The sequence below is a fragment of the Accipiter gentilis genome, chromosome 3 (genome assembly GCF_929443795.1).
Source record: "Accipiter gentilis chromosome 3, bAccGen1.1, whole genome shotgun sequence".
Taxonomy (NCBI): domain Eukaryota; kingdom Metazoa; phylum Chordata; class Aves; order Accipitriformes; family Accipitridae; genus Astur; species Astur gentilis.
Window position 1 is genome coordinate 28709290 of NC_064882.1, and position 14219 is coordinate 28723508.

At 40.1% G+C, this 14219-nt stretch overlaps 2 protein-coding genes across 5 annotated transcripts in view; one reads left to right on the forward strand and one right to left on the reverse strand.

Moving 5' to 3' along the window:
- CCDC149 (coiled-coil domain containing 149) overlaps positions 1-11102 on the forward strand; it is a 55006-nt gene extending 43904 nt beyond the window's left edge. For 2 of the 3 annotated variants that reach the window (XM_049795345.1, XM_049795365.1), the window contains 3 exons: positions 1787-1894; positions 6988-7581; positions 8189-11102. In XM_049795345.1, the coding sequence (XP_049651302.1) occupies positions 1787-1894; positions 6988-7580 (701 nt within the window). In that variant the 3' untranslated portion in view covers position 7581; positions 8189-11102. The remainder of the gene's footprint in view (positions 1-1786; positions 1895-6987; positions 7582-8188) is intronic. The other variant, XM_049795355.1, reaches the window with a different exon arrangement.
- Positions 11103-11964: 862 nt separating this feature from the next.
- SOD3 (superoxide dismutase 3) lies at positions 11965-13443 on the reverse strand. 2 transcript variants are annotated; one of them, XM_049795620.1, is made up of 2 exons: positions 13337-13443; positions 11965-12887 (listed from the first exon to the last, which is right to left on the reverse strand). In XM_049795620.1, exon 2 carries the CDS (start codon positions 12869-12871, stop codon positions 12158-12160), a length of 714 nt encoding a protein of 237 aa, XP_049651577.1. In that variant the 5' UTR covers positions 12872-12887; positions 13337-13443; the 3' UTR covers positions 11965-12157. The 2 variants fall into 2 exon arrangements, with proteins under 2 accessions (XP_049651577.1, XP_049651587.1); XM_049795630.1 differs by having other exon boundaries at positions 11965-12906.
- Between the last annotated feature and the right edge of the window lie 776 nt (positions 13444-14219).

The following is a 14219-nucleotide window of genomic DNA, read 5'->3' on the forward strand; positions in this document are numbered from 1 at the left end:
CTGGCTGGAAGTCAAGAAGTTTCTTTTTTGAAGCTTGTCTTGCAATCTTCAGGGACTTTAGCTGAGGCTTTACTCATTTATTCCAAAAGAAGACTCTGCTTTCTCTGTTAAAGCTCCCTTGCCCAATTTTTTTAGTCATCATCTTTTTCAATTTTACTTCCTCTGTTGGATTCTTTTTGGATATGTGGTTACTTTTGACTGTGTATGAATATTTATTGGATGTTTTCATACCACTAGTTCCCTGTATGATTTAGTTCTTCTTCCAACACAAGATTCCTTCATTGTTAACAGGAAAGTGCATTTGTCTAGGCGCTTTTGCATTTTGAAATAGCCATTGGATTTGTTTTGCCCCCTTTTTTCCCCCCCATTTTAATTAATTTTGCCTTACACTGGGAGTATTCTTCACTTTGCTTTGGTTAATATTATTTTTTTATTACTTGCTATGGTGAAGGAAGAATTCTGATGCATACTTGACAGGGGGATCAAAGCTTGACAAGATCCATGTTTCAAAAGCATTAATTGCATTCATATTGCTGCAGTATATACCCCAACATGTTAAGGATATAAAAATGACATTAATACCTTCAGGATCAAGGTATTTATAGCCAGTGCTTTCAAAAGTAGTTAGGGATTGGGGTAGTCCAGTTAGACTCCATGGGAACAGCTTGACTTCCGTTATTTCTTACTAGGTACCAGAACTTTCTCAGAGCTGGATTTATTCCATGGATCTCCTGACCTGGTGCTCTTTTGAAAGTCTTTGTCTGGGGTGGGTGATTAGATTTAGGATGTTGCCTTAAGGTGAAACGTACAAACAGATTTAGAGGGGAGAAGTGGTTGTTACATAAATGTCCATTCTTATGGAGATAAATAGAGCAGTAGCTTGCTGCCTCCCCAGCCATTACTTATCAGTTGGCAGTTGTTCTGGAGGCCACACAAACACCACGCTTAGCTGATCTTGCACATTTCCTGCCATTTCCCCTCTAGGTTTAAGGTAGTGTCAGTCACTAAAAACACGAGCATCCTGAATAGTGGAGGACTTCCTAAAGGATCTGCAGGTGTTGCTTTCTGTATGGCTAGAATATGTAAAGACTAGGCATCTACAGCAGAGTCCTCAGCTGAAGAGTTTCTTGCACTATTTTGTCTGCAAAAGAGCTGGAAAATTGCCCTTTTCCATTTGGTTTAAAATGAAAATACTCAGAAATGTTTTTGGAATTTTCAGATTAAAATCCCTCCTGTTCCCTAGCCAAGTATACTTGTTTGCTCCATCAGTTCTTAGTTATGCTAAGCTTTTAATATTTTTTTAAAGGGAGCATTGTAGGATAATGTGTGTGTGAGTCTGTACTGTAAAACTATATATGTGATACGAGCTGGTTCATCACTGAGGCAGAGTAATAAGAGAGTAAAGCGTCAGTGCTGAACGCTTGCTGGTAATAGCATGCAAATGATCCGTTACTCTTTGTAAAACTTCTGGTATGATCTGATTATTAATATTCTGAATTGAATGCTAATTGCTAATACAATTTGCTGCATACAGCACCTGGTCTTCTTTCAAAATCTGTCCTTTACTCAGTACTGCAGGTAAAACCAAACACCTTTTCTGTATTTGACTTGCATATTCCAGCTCCAGTACAGAGTATTTTTTTCCATGCTGTAGGAGGATCATTTGAGATGCTTTTCCCATTCTGTACTTTTCTGTACAGAAAACAGTTGTAGGATGTTTGAATATCATTAGTCCACAATGGATGTAATTGGTGAATTAATGGTTCTAACACTTTGATTGTTTCAGGTGGAAAGGATACCATAACATTCAGTGACCCAACCTTGCCTGTTATACAGCAGTCCAGGTCAACGTTGTTAGCATTTACTGATAAGCCACAGAAAACTGAAGTACAAGGTGAGCACCTGGCACGTAAGGAACATGATGAGACCTGAGCACTCATTTCTTTCCAAATAAAAAGTAATAAATTTTCATGCTGGCATAGCAGAAGGCAAAGTTTCAGTGGTCACAGAGATTGAATAAATCATCCACAAGTAAAATGGATAGATGGTCCCAGTACAAATAGCAAAGAAACGACTGAAAAATGACTGTTGAATAGATTGCACAGGGCTAGGGATCAGGTCTTAACACCTCAAAGAATTTTCCTGCCAGATAACTTGATACTGTGAGAAGTTATTCATGCCATCTATGTTACAGTTAACTGCCTCCTGCTCTTTTTCCCTCAGTTAAAATGCACAGTAGGAAAGCAGTCTGTGGAACTGGCTTAGCACTTTCCTGCATTATAGCTGATACCTAGATGAAAGGCTTCCTGATTGCACCCAGTAAATTGAAATACCCGAGTCGTTTTCCCAGAGAAATTAGCTGCTTTTTTTATAGTTTTGCATGTGTTTTGTTAAAAGTCCTTCCCCAATAGCAAGCTTTAACATCTCTCCAAAGTCAAGCTTAACTTTATTTGACAGTAGCAGGAGATGGTTCTTTGCAGATAACCTTAATTTTTTTCCTTAGTTTTTCATAATGGATGAGAGATGGATTATTATGCTTGCCTATCAGCATTTGGATAAGCTCTTAAATGGGCATAACATTTTTGGTATGCCCAGATCTTACTCAGCTAACCATGAAACATCATAAACTATTTATTTGTTAGTCCTAAAACTAAATATATTGTGGCTTAATTTTTACTTTATTATGCATGTCATCATCTGATAAAACTTGACAGCCAGACTGATTGTTTTTTATAATCTTGATCAGCTGATATTTTTGCTAAAAATAAGAAGTGAAACTATAGTGAATAGTTCTCCAATGAGTAAGAATAACTCATAAATATTCATTTTTTGCCTGCTTAATCATTGTTTTTTAATTAAATCTGCAGTTACTAAAAGTATTTACTTGGTGGCATTATGTTCTTTCTTTTACTTATTTGTCCTAGGTGAGGTTGGTATTACAGTTTTGATTAAAGCTGCCTGTCAAATCTCATCAGACCCTGTTTCTGTTGCTTTGTAACACTGCCAAAATTTAGCTCTGGGCTGAAGCTTTCCATGCTGTGTTTTCTACTTCAGCTGATTTTTGTAATGTCAGCCAAGTCAGTTTTTTGTGTTAAATTCTGATGACCATGTGGGTTTTGTGGTTTTTTCCTTTGGTTTTGGTGTTCGTTTGTTTTTGTTTTTTTTTTTTTTTTAAAAACATGCAAGCATTTAGTATATGTATAATTGAAAGGAATTTGAAATCTGGGGAAAAGGTTTCCACCCTGAGAAAACAGGCTGGTGTTTCCACCCCATTCTAAACTATTCACTTTCAAATCTCATCTGCTAAAAACAACAAAAACCAAACCAATGATTCTGTTAAGCTTGCTTTGTGCCACCAACACTGGTAAAACTCTGCCTGCACCATCTAGAGGGAACAAAACTTGGAGCGTAGAGGAAAGGAAGGCTGAGATCAGGAATCTCAAGTGATGGGAAGACTAGAGTAGATGGGGATTGACAGAGTTGAAGGAAGTCTATGAGTGAATGGGGACCTGCGTCTGGCTGAGCAGAGGTCAGAGCACAGGAGCAAGGAATCAAAATGCTGACAGTGAAAGCAAGGTGTGATAAAAAAGATTGAAAGGTGGATGAGAAATGGGCAGAGATAAACAAAGAGATATAGGGCAGGAGCAAAGAGCTAGGCAGGGGAAGAGTAGAAGAAAACAGCCTTGGAGGGGAGAAAGCAGACAAGGATTAGGCCTGTGGCAGTCATGGGAAGAATCAGCTCCCAGGAGGTCTTCACCTTCTTTCCTCCTCCCCATCCCATAACCATAAAGGAGCCAAGATCAATCACAGAAATCTTGTCATTAAACTGGAGTAGTTTAAGAAATTACTATTCTGCCTGCACAAACAGCTTGATTTTTCTTGTTGCATGTGGTCCAGTATACCTGACAACCTGCAGTGAGAACTCAGACAAAACTCACCTCTCTGATAGTTTAAATAAACTGGGCCAACTTTTCAGTGACATAGATGAGCACATAAATACTACCAGCTGTGCAGGGAACACCATAGCTTCTAGCAGTAGGTGGAACAACAGTAACTTCTTCTTTTTCTGGAGGATGTTTGGGGCTGCCATCTTCCTTCAAAGCCTGGAAAGGAAGCAGTGTGTTTTCAGCTGTAGGGCATGTCCCTGTACTTGGAGTCACACAGCTTCCCTGCAGTCAGCAGCTCTATGGGAGTGATACACTGAGTCACCTTTTGTGCCACTCTGAATAGAGAATGACTGTGTGCTGTTGAGTTTTAGAAGCTTGGTGCATATTGCAATTTTTCATCTATACAGTGTACCTTCAAAATCTGGGGGAGCTTGGCAGCTGGGAAGGACATAGGAATGTGTTCACCTGCCTTCATTTACCAAGCGAGTATGCCCTTGGTTTAAAAGTATTCCAGAAATAAAAACAAAACCACTTTCTTTTCCTGTTAGTTGAATGATCACTTAAGTGAAAACAGTTGATAAGCAGAATAACAATGAAATTCTTACATATCTGTCGTGGTTTAACCTCAGCCAGCAACTAAGCACCACGCAGCCACTCACTTGCTGCCCCCCCCACACCCAGTGGGATGGGGGAGAGGATCGGGAAAAGCGGTAAAACTCATGGCTTGAGATAAGAACAGTTTAATAGAACAGAAAAGAAGAAACCAATAATGATAACACTAATAAAATGATAATATTAATAAGAAAAGGATTGGAATATACAAGTGATGCACAGTGCAATTGCTCACCACCTGCCGACTGATGCCCAGTTAGTCCCCAAGCAGTGATTCCCCCCAACTCCACTCCCCCCAGTTCCTAAACTAGATGTGACGTCCCATGGTATGGAATACCCCGTTGGCCAGTTTGGGTCAGCTGTCCTGGCTCCATCCTGTGCCAACTTCTTGTGCCTCTGCAGCCTTCCTGCTGGCTGGGCACGAGAAGCTGAAAAATCCTTGACTTTAGTCTAAACACTACTTAGCAACAACTGAAAACATCAGTGTGTTATCAACATTCTTCTCATACCTAACTCAAAACATAACACTATACCAGCTACGAGGAAGACAATTAACTCTATCCCAGCTGAAACCAGGACAGTATTTTTAAATACTGGGCCTGACGTCATGTTGGTCAGGTATAGTCCTTTAAATGGTACCATTGATATTTGGTGCTTGTTTGGCCCAGGAAATGTTTTTAGCTTTTGCACTAACATACATTCTTTATCAGAACTTTCTGTTATACATCAAATGTTGCTCTAGCTAGATCTACAGGTAATCAGAGGACTTTTTCAGGCTTTTTTTTATCTAATCTATGTGCTTACCCTGGTCTCATCAAGGCCTGTTTTAGTCTGTACTTGTTATCATTGTTTCAGTTAAGCTGGATGGTAGAAGTCTGTAGGATATACCGTACAGTTCCTGTGTTAAAATGCATAATGACATAGTGTAATCATATGAATTAAAGCCTGTCTTCTGCCACCAAATCTCATTTTATCCAATGCACAGGATGGATAGTGTGGTGGGATAGACTGTACTTGAGCATCACAGCTGCTAATGAACAGCTATTTGGGTTTTTTCCCTCTTCATTGTCGAATGCATTATTCCTGCTGTATTGCCTGTGTGCTATTTCAAGCATTCCCTGAAGACAAAATTACTGTTTTTCTATGAACTTTTCTCTGGTGATACAGTGCTTTGAAACAACTTATCTTCAGAAAATTGCAGCAAGGTGATGGGATGGTGTTATCCCACTGCAGAGGGGGGAAACTGAGTTACACAGAGTAAGGTAGAGTCCCTGCTAATTTTGAGTGCCAATTTGAGGTACATAAGTTTGGGCTCTTTTTGGAGTACTTTGAGTATGTGTGTTCAGATATGCAACAGGAGCAGAGCAGTACTGCAAAACAAGCTCCTAGGTTTCCAGCTGAGTGCTCAGATAATGAGGATTAGATCCAGTGGGTGATCACCTTTTGAAAATTAATTTATCCCTGCCTTTTCCACATACTTAAATTCCAGCTCTTCAAAGTAGCATTCCTAGCTTCCTTAATGGTAGTAAGAGTGTCTGTTCCCTTCATTCCAACCCTTGTCTCACTCACTCGGTAGCTCCCAAATTGCAAATGAGGCCGGTCTGATAGAGACAGTAGGCTCCTGTACTGTGTAGCTCTGGTCCGTCCCTGCAGCCAGGCTGTCCTGTGCATTGCATGAGGCAGAATTCTTGCGGGAGAAATAGTGTAAATGCTCACATACTAAAAGATAATGCATCTGCATGACAAGAGTCGTTTTAAGCTGTCAATGCAGCTGTACTTCTGGCATTTCCTAATTTTTCTTACTTGACTTCACAAGCTTATTTTCAATTAGGCTTTTTGTCCTTAACTGAGATGAGGACAAATTCTCTCTCTTTGACAAAGCTGTGTGTTTACACATGGCTGTTTTCTCTATTCTGACACTTTGTTCAGTGTTTGCCTTTTGGTATAACGGTATATTTAAAATCCTTCCACTGCTGCTTTGTTTTATGCTGTTGCCCAAATAAGAATAATCTTTTATGTTAGGAAAAATGTTGCAGGACCAATAATCAAACTTCATTATTAGAGGAAAGCCTGTGAAAAGCTTCAAATAAATAGAGCTTGTGTTAACCCCTGAAGGTGGTAGCGATGTGGGGATTAATGTTAAGCTGTGCCAAAAATTTCTGTAGCTGAGTGCATTGCTTAGAGTTCATATTCCTCTGAAAAAATGACCCTGCTGTTCTACAGTACGGTATCCACTATGACTGTTAGAGTTATTGGTGTTAGGGAAAGACAGGGTCCAAAACAGGGCCAGATCCAGCAAGAAACTTAGTGTCGATTGCTTATCGTCTTAAGAAATGGGCCTGGGATGCAGTAGGGAATCACTCTTAGAAATTACTTACTGAGGTGAATTTCTCTGTGGTCTGGCACTGGTGGTGATGGTCTTCAGGTGAGATACATCATAAATACCTGTGACTCACTAGAACATCTTGCTATTCCATTTCTCTTTCAGCAGAACAGAAGGGAGAACGTGCTGAAACTTGTGCTGTTGCAAGTGCGTCCCTGGCTCCAGAGGGAACAAACTTAAATAACAGAAACCAAACTAAACATTTTTATCCTTCATTACCCCAACTACCTTCTGAGGAAGAAGAAATAAACAAGCTTGGAAGTCAGATAATTAAGCTGACAGAGCAGGCAGTTGCAGAACTGGAAGGGAAAAGAGCAGGCACTTCTGCAGGGGAGCAGAAGAGGGTGGTTGGAGCAGAGCTTAATAGTTCATCTGAGGGAGAGTTCCCACTTTCCAGCCCTGACCCATCCAACCCCACAGATCCCTCAAACTCAGAGAATGAACAAACAGCTGAAACTGAGGCCCTGAAAGACAATGACGAAACCTCAGAGAGCGATTGTGAAATTCCAAATGAAAGAGGGGATCGAAATAGCAGCACTGTGGATGACGTGCATACTGAGGACCCTGGAAGGCACGGAGGGCTCAGTGTTACAACTGCACACACAAATAACAGCTTTGAGGAGCTCCCTGAATCCGAAAACAAGAACCCATCTGATTCTGCTGAAAACTGTGAATATTTGGATAACAGTTTGGCTTGAGGTATGAAATCCAGGCCCTCGAGCATCTCACTGTAATCCTTTTGCGGTGTCTGTGCTGCTGCAAATATGATCAGGGAAACAGTATGCCGTAGGGTTGATTTTTACATTGAACTGTTAATATTTGTTTAATAAAGGTGTTTTTCTGTTAGTTTTGGCTACAGTGTACCAAAAATTTAAATTACGTAAAGGAGAAAATTAGTGATGAGGTTTAATTGTGTTGGTTTTTTGTAATGATTTGAAGTTTCTACATAGATTGATATAATTTACATTAGTGTAGCAAAGAAACCAATGATAATGATTTATCACATTATCACTAGGCTTCTAGTGGTCCTAGTGCTGGACTGTATTTTAATGGTTAGGAGTGTCTTCCAAGGATGAAAAATTTGGAACGATAAATTGAGAAGCATCTTAAGGCTGCAAGCTTTTGCTTGTTTCTCAGGCTGTGTTCAGTTTCTCTTTACATATAGTGACTGTAAGTACATCCTTAGAATAAAATCACTATTCCCTTATAGGAAGGTTCTGAAAACCATCCCTGCATGTATATAGTTCTCTCATTACAAACCTTTATATCTTCTCAGCTGTACGAAATTTTTCCTTCCCTCTCCCAGCTCATCTCATGAAAATGCAGGGAGTTATTTCACCAGACACTGAGAACCCAATTTAATGACGCTCTGAAGGAAACATCATCAGAGAAGCCAGAAGTCTTTCTGTGAGAAACGGCAATGCTGTTCCAAAGCAAGGAGAACAGCAAGAGGAGAACCAGTGATGCGCTGTCCACCTACTTGGCTCTCTCAGTTACTGGAATTGCATTCCTCAACTTACAGGAGCTGGAACAGCCCTCGGGCTGAGTATCGGCTGGTAGATTTCAGCCTACTCCATCTGTGCCCTCCTTTTTAAAGGAATCTGTGTCTTTTTAATTTTCTTATGTTTTGGAATTAAGGATAACTGTTCCTTTCCTCCTCATTTCACCAGTCTGTGGTGTGATAGAAGGTTTATTTGCATTGTTGCCGCTTTCTTAAACTTCTTCCCTTGTTGATGTTTAGTCATAGGAAAACACTCCGATAATAACTGGGGAAAAGGGAGGCTGCTGTGTCATTCCCTAGCTCGCTCCTAATGCTGGAGCTGTGCCACTCTGCTCCTAGGAAGGCAGCAACAAGGGAATACTTCATGTTGAAGTTAGCAGCTGTTGGAGAAGGAGAGGCATGTCTTTGCTCTCCTGTTTGTAGCATAAGGAATAGTCTCTGCAGCTGCGGAGCTTCTATGGGCCAGCAGCCGTCAAGGCAATTTTTCTGCTGGCTTGGGACCTAATTGTCTGTAAATGTTCATTTCTCAGTCCTAGAACTTGAAACCAATCAGAGAGAATTAAACCAAATTTAATAAAATACTACTAATAAAAAGGAAAATCCCTCCCAGATTGAGTCCTCCTTTGACAAATAACTGCCAGCTGCAAATTTTTACAGCCCACTTGTCAGCTACTGAATAAACAGAGTTTATATTAGCAATACTGACAAACTCTTCTGTATATGGAAGATGAGCTAGCAGGTGCTGCCATAATCAAGGTGTCAGAGTCCATGAACAGTTTGTATTCAGCAGAAGAAAAGCTGCATGTAAATTATTACATATAAATATAAGGAATGATAGTGGGAAGGTGAAAAATGTGGCTTGTCTCTGTTCTCATGTGTTTTCCCTAGCAGGTGCATTTGTGTAACCCTTTCCGTGTCTGTCTGCAGGCAATAAAGCCATACTCACGCTGCTCTTCAAAGATGTTTCCTTTCTCTTTAAAGGTAATCTGACATTGCAGCATTTCACTGAACTAAGCAGCAGCCCTTAGGAACAAAAACCATCTGTATATTTAAGCGTATTAGGCACATGAAGCAGTAAAAAGTTTTTCTTTCATTATCCTGATCACCACTTAAGTTCCTCAGCACCTGAAAAACCAAGAAGAGCTTAAGTATTTGAAAGATTGTTATGCTGTTCCCATTAATTGTAACTGACTGCATTATTGACTCATTTATATGACAGTACTGACAAGTCAGAAGAGAAATAGCTGCAGAAACTGAAATCTCCAGGAGAATGTGGCAGGATTTTTTCCTTTAATGCTTGAATGTCACATGAAGTAGCATTTTATTCAAGATGTATTCTTTTCCATCTTTCACAGACTAATCCTGCGCAGAGCTAAATATCAATGCAGTCAAAACTGAGGCAAGCAAATAAGAAGGTCAAGATTTCATGTAGCTGAGCTCAGAAGTGTTGAGGGTGTTATATTGTTTCCCTGTCCTGTGTCTTTCCTGACCCACAGTTGTGCGAGTTACCATTTTGCTCCTCGTCCCTTAGCAGCCAGTTAATGCTATTAATTAATGAAGAGCTTGGTGCAAAAATTCGAGCAGGTAGAAGCAGTACTGGACCAACAGCTTTTTAGTACCTTATTCATTGATTCTTTTTAGTATGTTTTTTTCTGTGAGAAAATAGAGATGTACAACCCAACAATTAGGACATCTTGGTAATTATCCTCACGCCATTCTCCCTCTTAGATGCCATTTTTATATCTTTGCGATCATTAAATTGCAGTGCGATATCTAGATCTCTGGAAACATCACTTTTAGTGCTCTATCACTGCTGCAATACTGTCCCTCTCCTTTCTGCTCTGGTGAATGTGTATTCTAGCTATGTTTTTAGCCTTTTCCCAGGAAGACAAGACTTCAAAGCCAGGAGACTTGTAGAAGTAAGACATCTTTGCTGCGCTATGTGCTAACTAATTGAATATTCTTGTCAGTATCTTCCTTGGATATTGCTTTAATTGATGTTGTGCTATTAGAATGATGATTTTTTTTTTCCCCAGTAAATTAATTGTTTTGTTGTGGAATCAACACTACTTTAGGTTTGGGGGGGGATGGGGTGGGTTTGGTTGGTTGGTTTTGGGGTTTTTTTTAGAAATGTGTTCCCTTTTTCTAGGACTTTAGAAATGCAGGAATTGCATCCATACATATAAGTGGTTTTGGTATTGGGCTCTGGGGAAGCAAACTGGGAAGGGAATGTTGTGGCAGGGGTATGGGGAAGATGCATTTCGCAAACTGATTTTAAGGAGGTTGTCTCACCTAAAAGTGAATTCATGTATTATCTGTGAGAAGGATTTAATTTGAAACTACGATGTTGTGGTTATTTGAAAAACAATGTTCACTGAATTTGTAAAATAAGTGTGTGAAAATGACAGATTAAGAAGCATCTTTTAGAATGCTGCTTCTTTTCTAAGTGAGACTATTTTTAAGCATATGGAAATTTGTATAATAAAGACAGTGGAATTTCTTTAATCCATATGAGCTCAGGAATGTATTTCAAAATCTTAACTGAGATTAAGTTGAAAGTCTGCTACATTTCTAAAAAATAGGATTTTGTTTACTAGCTTCTGTTTTGCAGCTTTACTTTCTAAGATACGCAGTTTAATTTATTTGAAATCTTTTGTTGCTGCCTGGATTAACTGCACAACATACATTTTGTCATCTTTAATAAAAACATTTCCTGATACGCTTGTTCTACCTGCTTGTTCCCTTTTCTCTTCTCAGTATCAGATGAATGATAGTCATGAGGTAGCGTTTTAGTGTTTTCAGTGAGTTGTGTTAAATTAAGAAAGTAAAGCTTTATTGAGTGAGAGTTTTAAGTCTGAAAATTATCTGACTTAAATCTTTTCACTGTCACTTCTCCCAGGCTAAATTGACTGATTTACTTCCTACATTTTTGTATGAAGAAACACACTCAGTATTTTTTGGCTTTGAAAATAATATTTATCTCTGGTCTGCTAAATTTATCATCATCTAAGCAGCATTAAAACTTTTGTATACAACTTAGTTACTAACAGGCACAAACTAGAAGCTTTAGGGAATGTTTGCTGGGGAGTGGTGGTAGACGGGAATATTTCTTTTAAATCTGCATTCAGATGTAAACAGTGTGACTTAGCTATAGCCATGTGGACAATTTAAAATAGATAAGAAGCTTATACGTGTTTGTGAGTAAAACCTGAAAATACAAGTAGAATAATGTAATGGATCTAAAGTTTAAAACAGAAATGTCTGTACTTCCCTTTATTTTTAGGGGAAATCCATTATCCAGGTCTTGCAACACAACACCCAACACTGTTGAAAGCACAGAGATCTTTTTGCCTTTCAGATTTGCAGCTAAATAGAGGATAGCATCTAATGAGAAGCAGTTTCTTACTTATCCATATTAACTTTTTTTTCCTTTAGTATCTAACTTGGGATCCCTTAAGAGCCCCTTACAGTGCACAGGCTCTTTACAGACTATCAGCCAGCTCTGTTAGCACTCTTCCTTACATGCATTCAACTCCCAAACTGCATAAAAGGGAATCTTTTCAAGAAAATACATCACAAGGTTGAGTTGATGCTGTTTTTATTGATGGGCTTACAGAAAGGAGGCTCTACAGAGTGATACGCATTTCTGAGAGGAGCAAGCAAATGGAAATGGGAATCCTTTAGCCGTGTATCTTAGTGGCCAATGGCACAGCCTAAGCTACTTTGTGCTGCCCAGGCTGTAACCAGCTTGTTGATCTTCACATAAGCCTGGTTCTATGTTCGTTTGTTGAGCCCTCTCTTCTTCTTGTCTGTAACCTCAGACAGTTTCTCTTCCCACAAGTTCTTGTTGCATATCCCAATCACACAGCAAGCCAGACGTTTCCCAGCATTTCCATTTTCCAAACTGGCCTTATTGTTGCCCTTGCCCATGTCGTCTTCCTGCTCATGGATCACAACGGATCTGCCCATGATGGAATATGGACCAAACATAGTGGCAAAGAGATTTGTTTTGTATTTTCTGATTTTGCCTTCTTTAGGAAAGAAGTTGCCAAAATCCCCTGGGTGACGGGGGTGATTCACACCGAAAGGGTTATAATGTCCTCCTGTAGAATCACAGCCGTTGCTGAGATCCCCAAGCTCATGGATGTGTATAGCTCTACCAGATTGATTATTATCCAACGGAAACCCATCCAAGTAAAAAATGGCTTCTAATCTTCCATGTGAGTAATGCTGTCTGAATAAGACTTGTCCAGTCACTTGTGGCTTGTCAGCATCTATTTTGGAGCTGGGTTTCATTTCACAAGTGGCGTAAATCATCCCATCAGTCTCATTACCAGGCATTGCTGGGTGGAGCAAATTCTGCCAGAGGTCGTTCACTTTTTTCTGTACGTCATGAAATGACTCTTGGCTTGGATCGGTTTCTTTGGCTGTCACGACACCAGAGGCAGACAGGGCAAGCCCAGTGACCAGAGAAAGCAGCAGAAGCATCTTGGCAGTTCAGAGCCTGCAAAAGGTACAAGAAGCTACAAAGAATTAAGGGCTTTTTTCAGCAGTATGGCGGCGGAGAAAGGCATGCAGTCTGTGGCAGTGCTGAGCAAAACAGCTGGAGCATGGTCCCGGTCGACTGCTGCTTTCTAAATCTGTCTAATGTGATGAATTGAAACTAAGTCAGAATGCATATGCATGTTTAAACACATACAACTGACACCCATGACTAAAATGCTAGTGATTTTATATTTTACGCTAGATCTTGATCTTAAAAACTGCTTCTTTTTCCCTGCAGGAAGCAAGTAAGCCAAAGCGTTGTTTAATCTATTTTTGAGTTTGTATTGAGATTTTCCTCCTGCTACAAATTCCAGCAAGACAGTTTGCCAAGAGGCTTTTTTTGGTCAATCTACTTAACCACTGGTTAGGCATTACAAACGAAAAGTAAAAATGCAACCAGTCGATTACCTTGCAGAGTTGCAGAACGCCTCAGTAGTAGCTCTTTGCCTCTGCTCCCCTCAACAGAGATGTGATCAGACAGAAAGCCAGAGCTGTTTGAAGTTGATGCTTGTGGGAACTGCGTGTTTGTGCAAAAGTTAGGTAACGCTGGCTCAGGGGAGGCGTCACCGGGAGAACCGTGGGAGGGGGGAAGAAGTTGTAGGCATTTTCATTTTGGGCAGGGTGAACACTTTGTCCTTTTTCAGTTACTTTGTTAGTCTGGCTCTCAGTCCTCACTGACATTCCAAAAAAAAAAGGAAAAAAGTTAGCAAGCTTTTAAATTAATCTTCCTTTTGATGACTTCATGTGCTTATCTAAAACAAGCGACCTTCAACATGCCGTGCAGCGAGAGGGAGCTTTATTAAGGCACAGTTGGGCAGTTCGCTCACTTACGTGCTGGTTGTCATGGAGCTGGTTTGCTTTTTTATTTCTTTATTAGCCAAAATTGAAAGTGGTGCTTGAGCAGCATGAACTGTTCCACATGGATGTATACCAAAGTTTCTGTGGTTTTAAAACCTGAAGGGCAGAATTCAAACTGTCAGATGTCGAGGTACATTTCAGTGATGCTTCTCTGTAAAGTTTTAGGGCTACCGTCTGCAACTTCACTTGCCAGCTTATCTGCTCCACTGAAGTAATTTTTTTCTTCTTTTTTTTGAGACAGCGGTGATTTTTTTCCAAAGAGAGAAGTAAGCAGTACTGAGGCAGTGAGTGCAACATCAGACCGAGGCACAGAGAAATGGTTTCCCAGAAGCTGGCTGGAGCACGGAGAGTTCACATGTGTTTCATCATCCCGTGAACTGAGAAATGCTCTCCTCTTGAGGGCATTGCCCTGCCTGCAGCGCTTCCCACTGTT

Excerpts from the sequence above, each read along its gene's own strand:
- SOD3 (XM_049795620.1), bottom strand. The coding sequence starts at position 12,871 with ATGCTTCTGCTGCTTTCTCTGGTCACTGGGCTTGCCCTGTCTGCCTCT.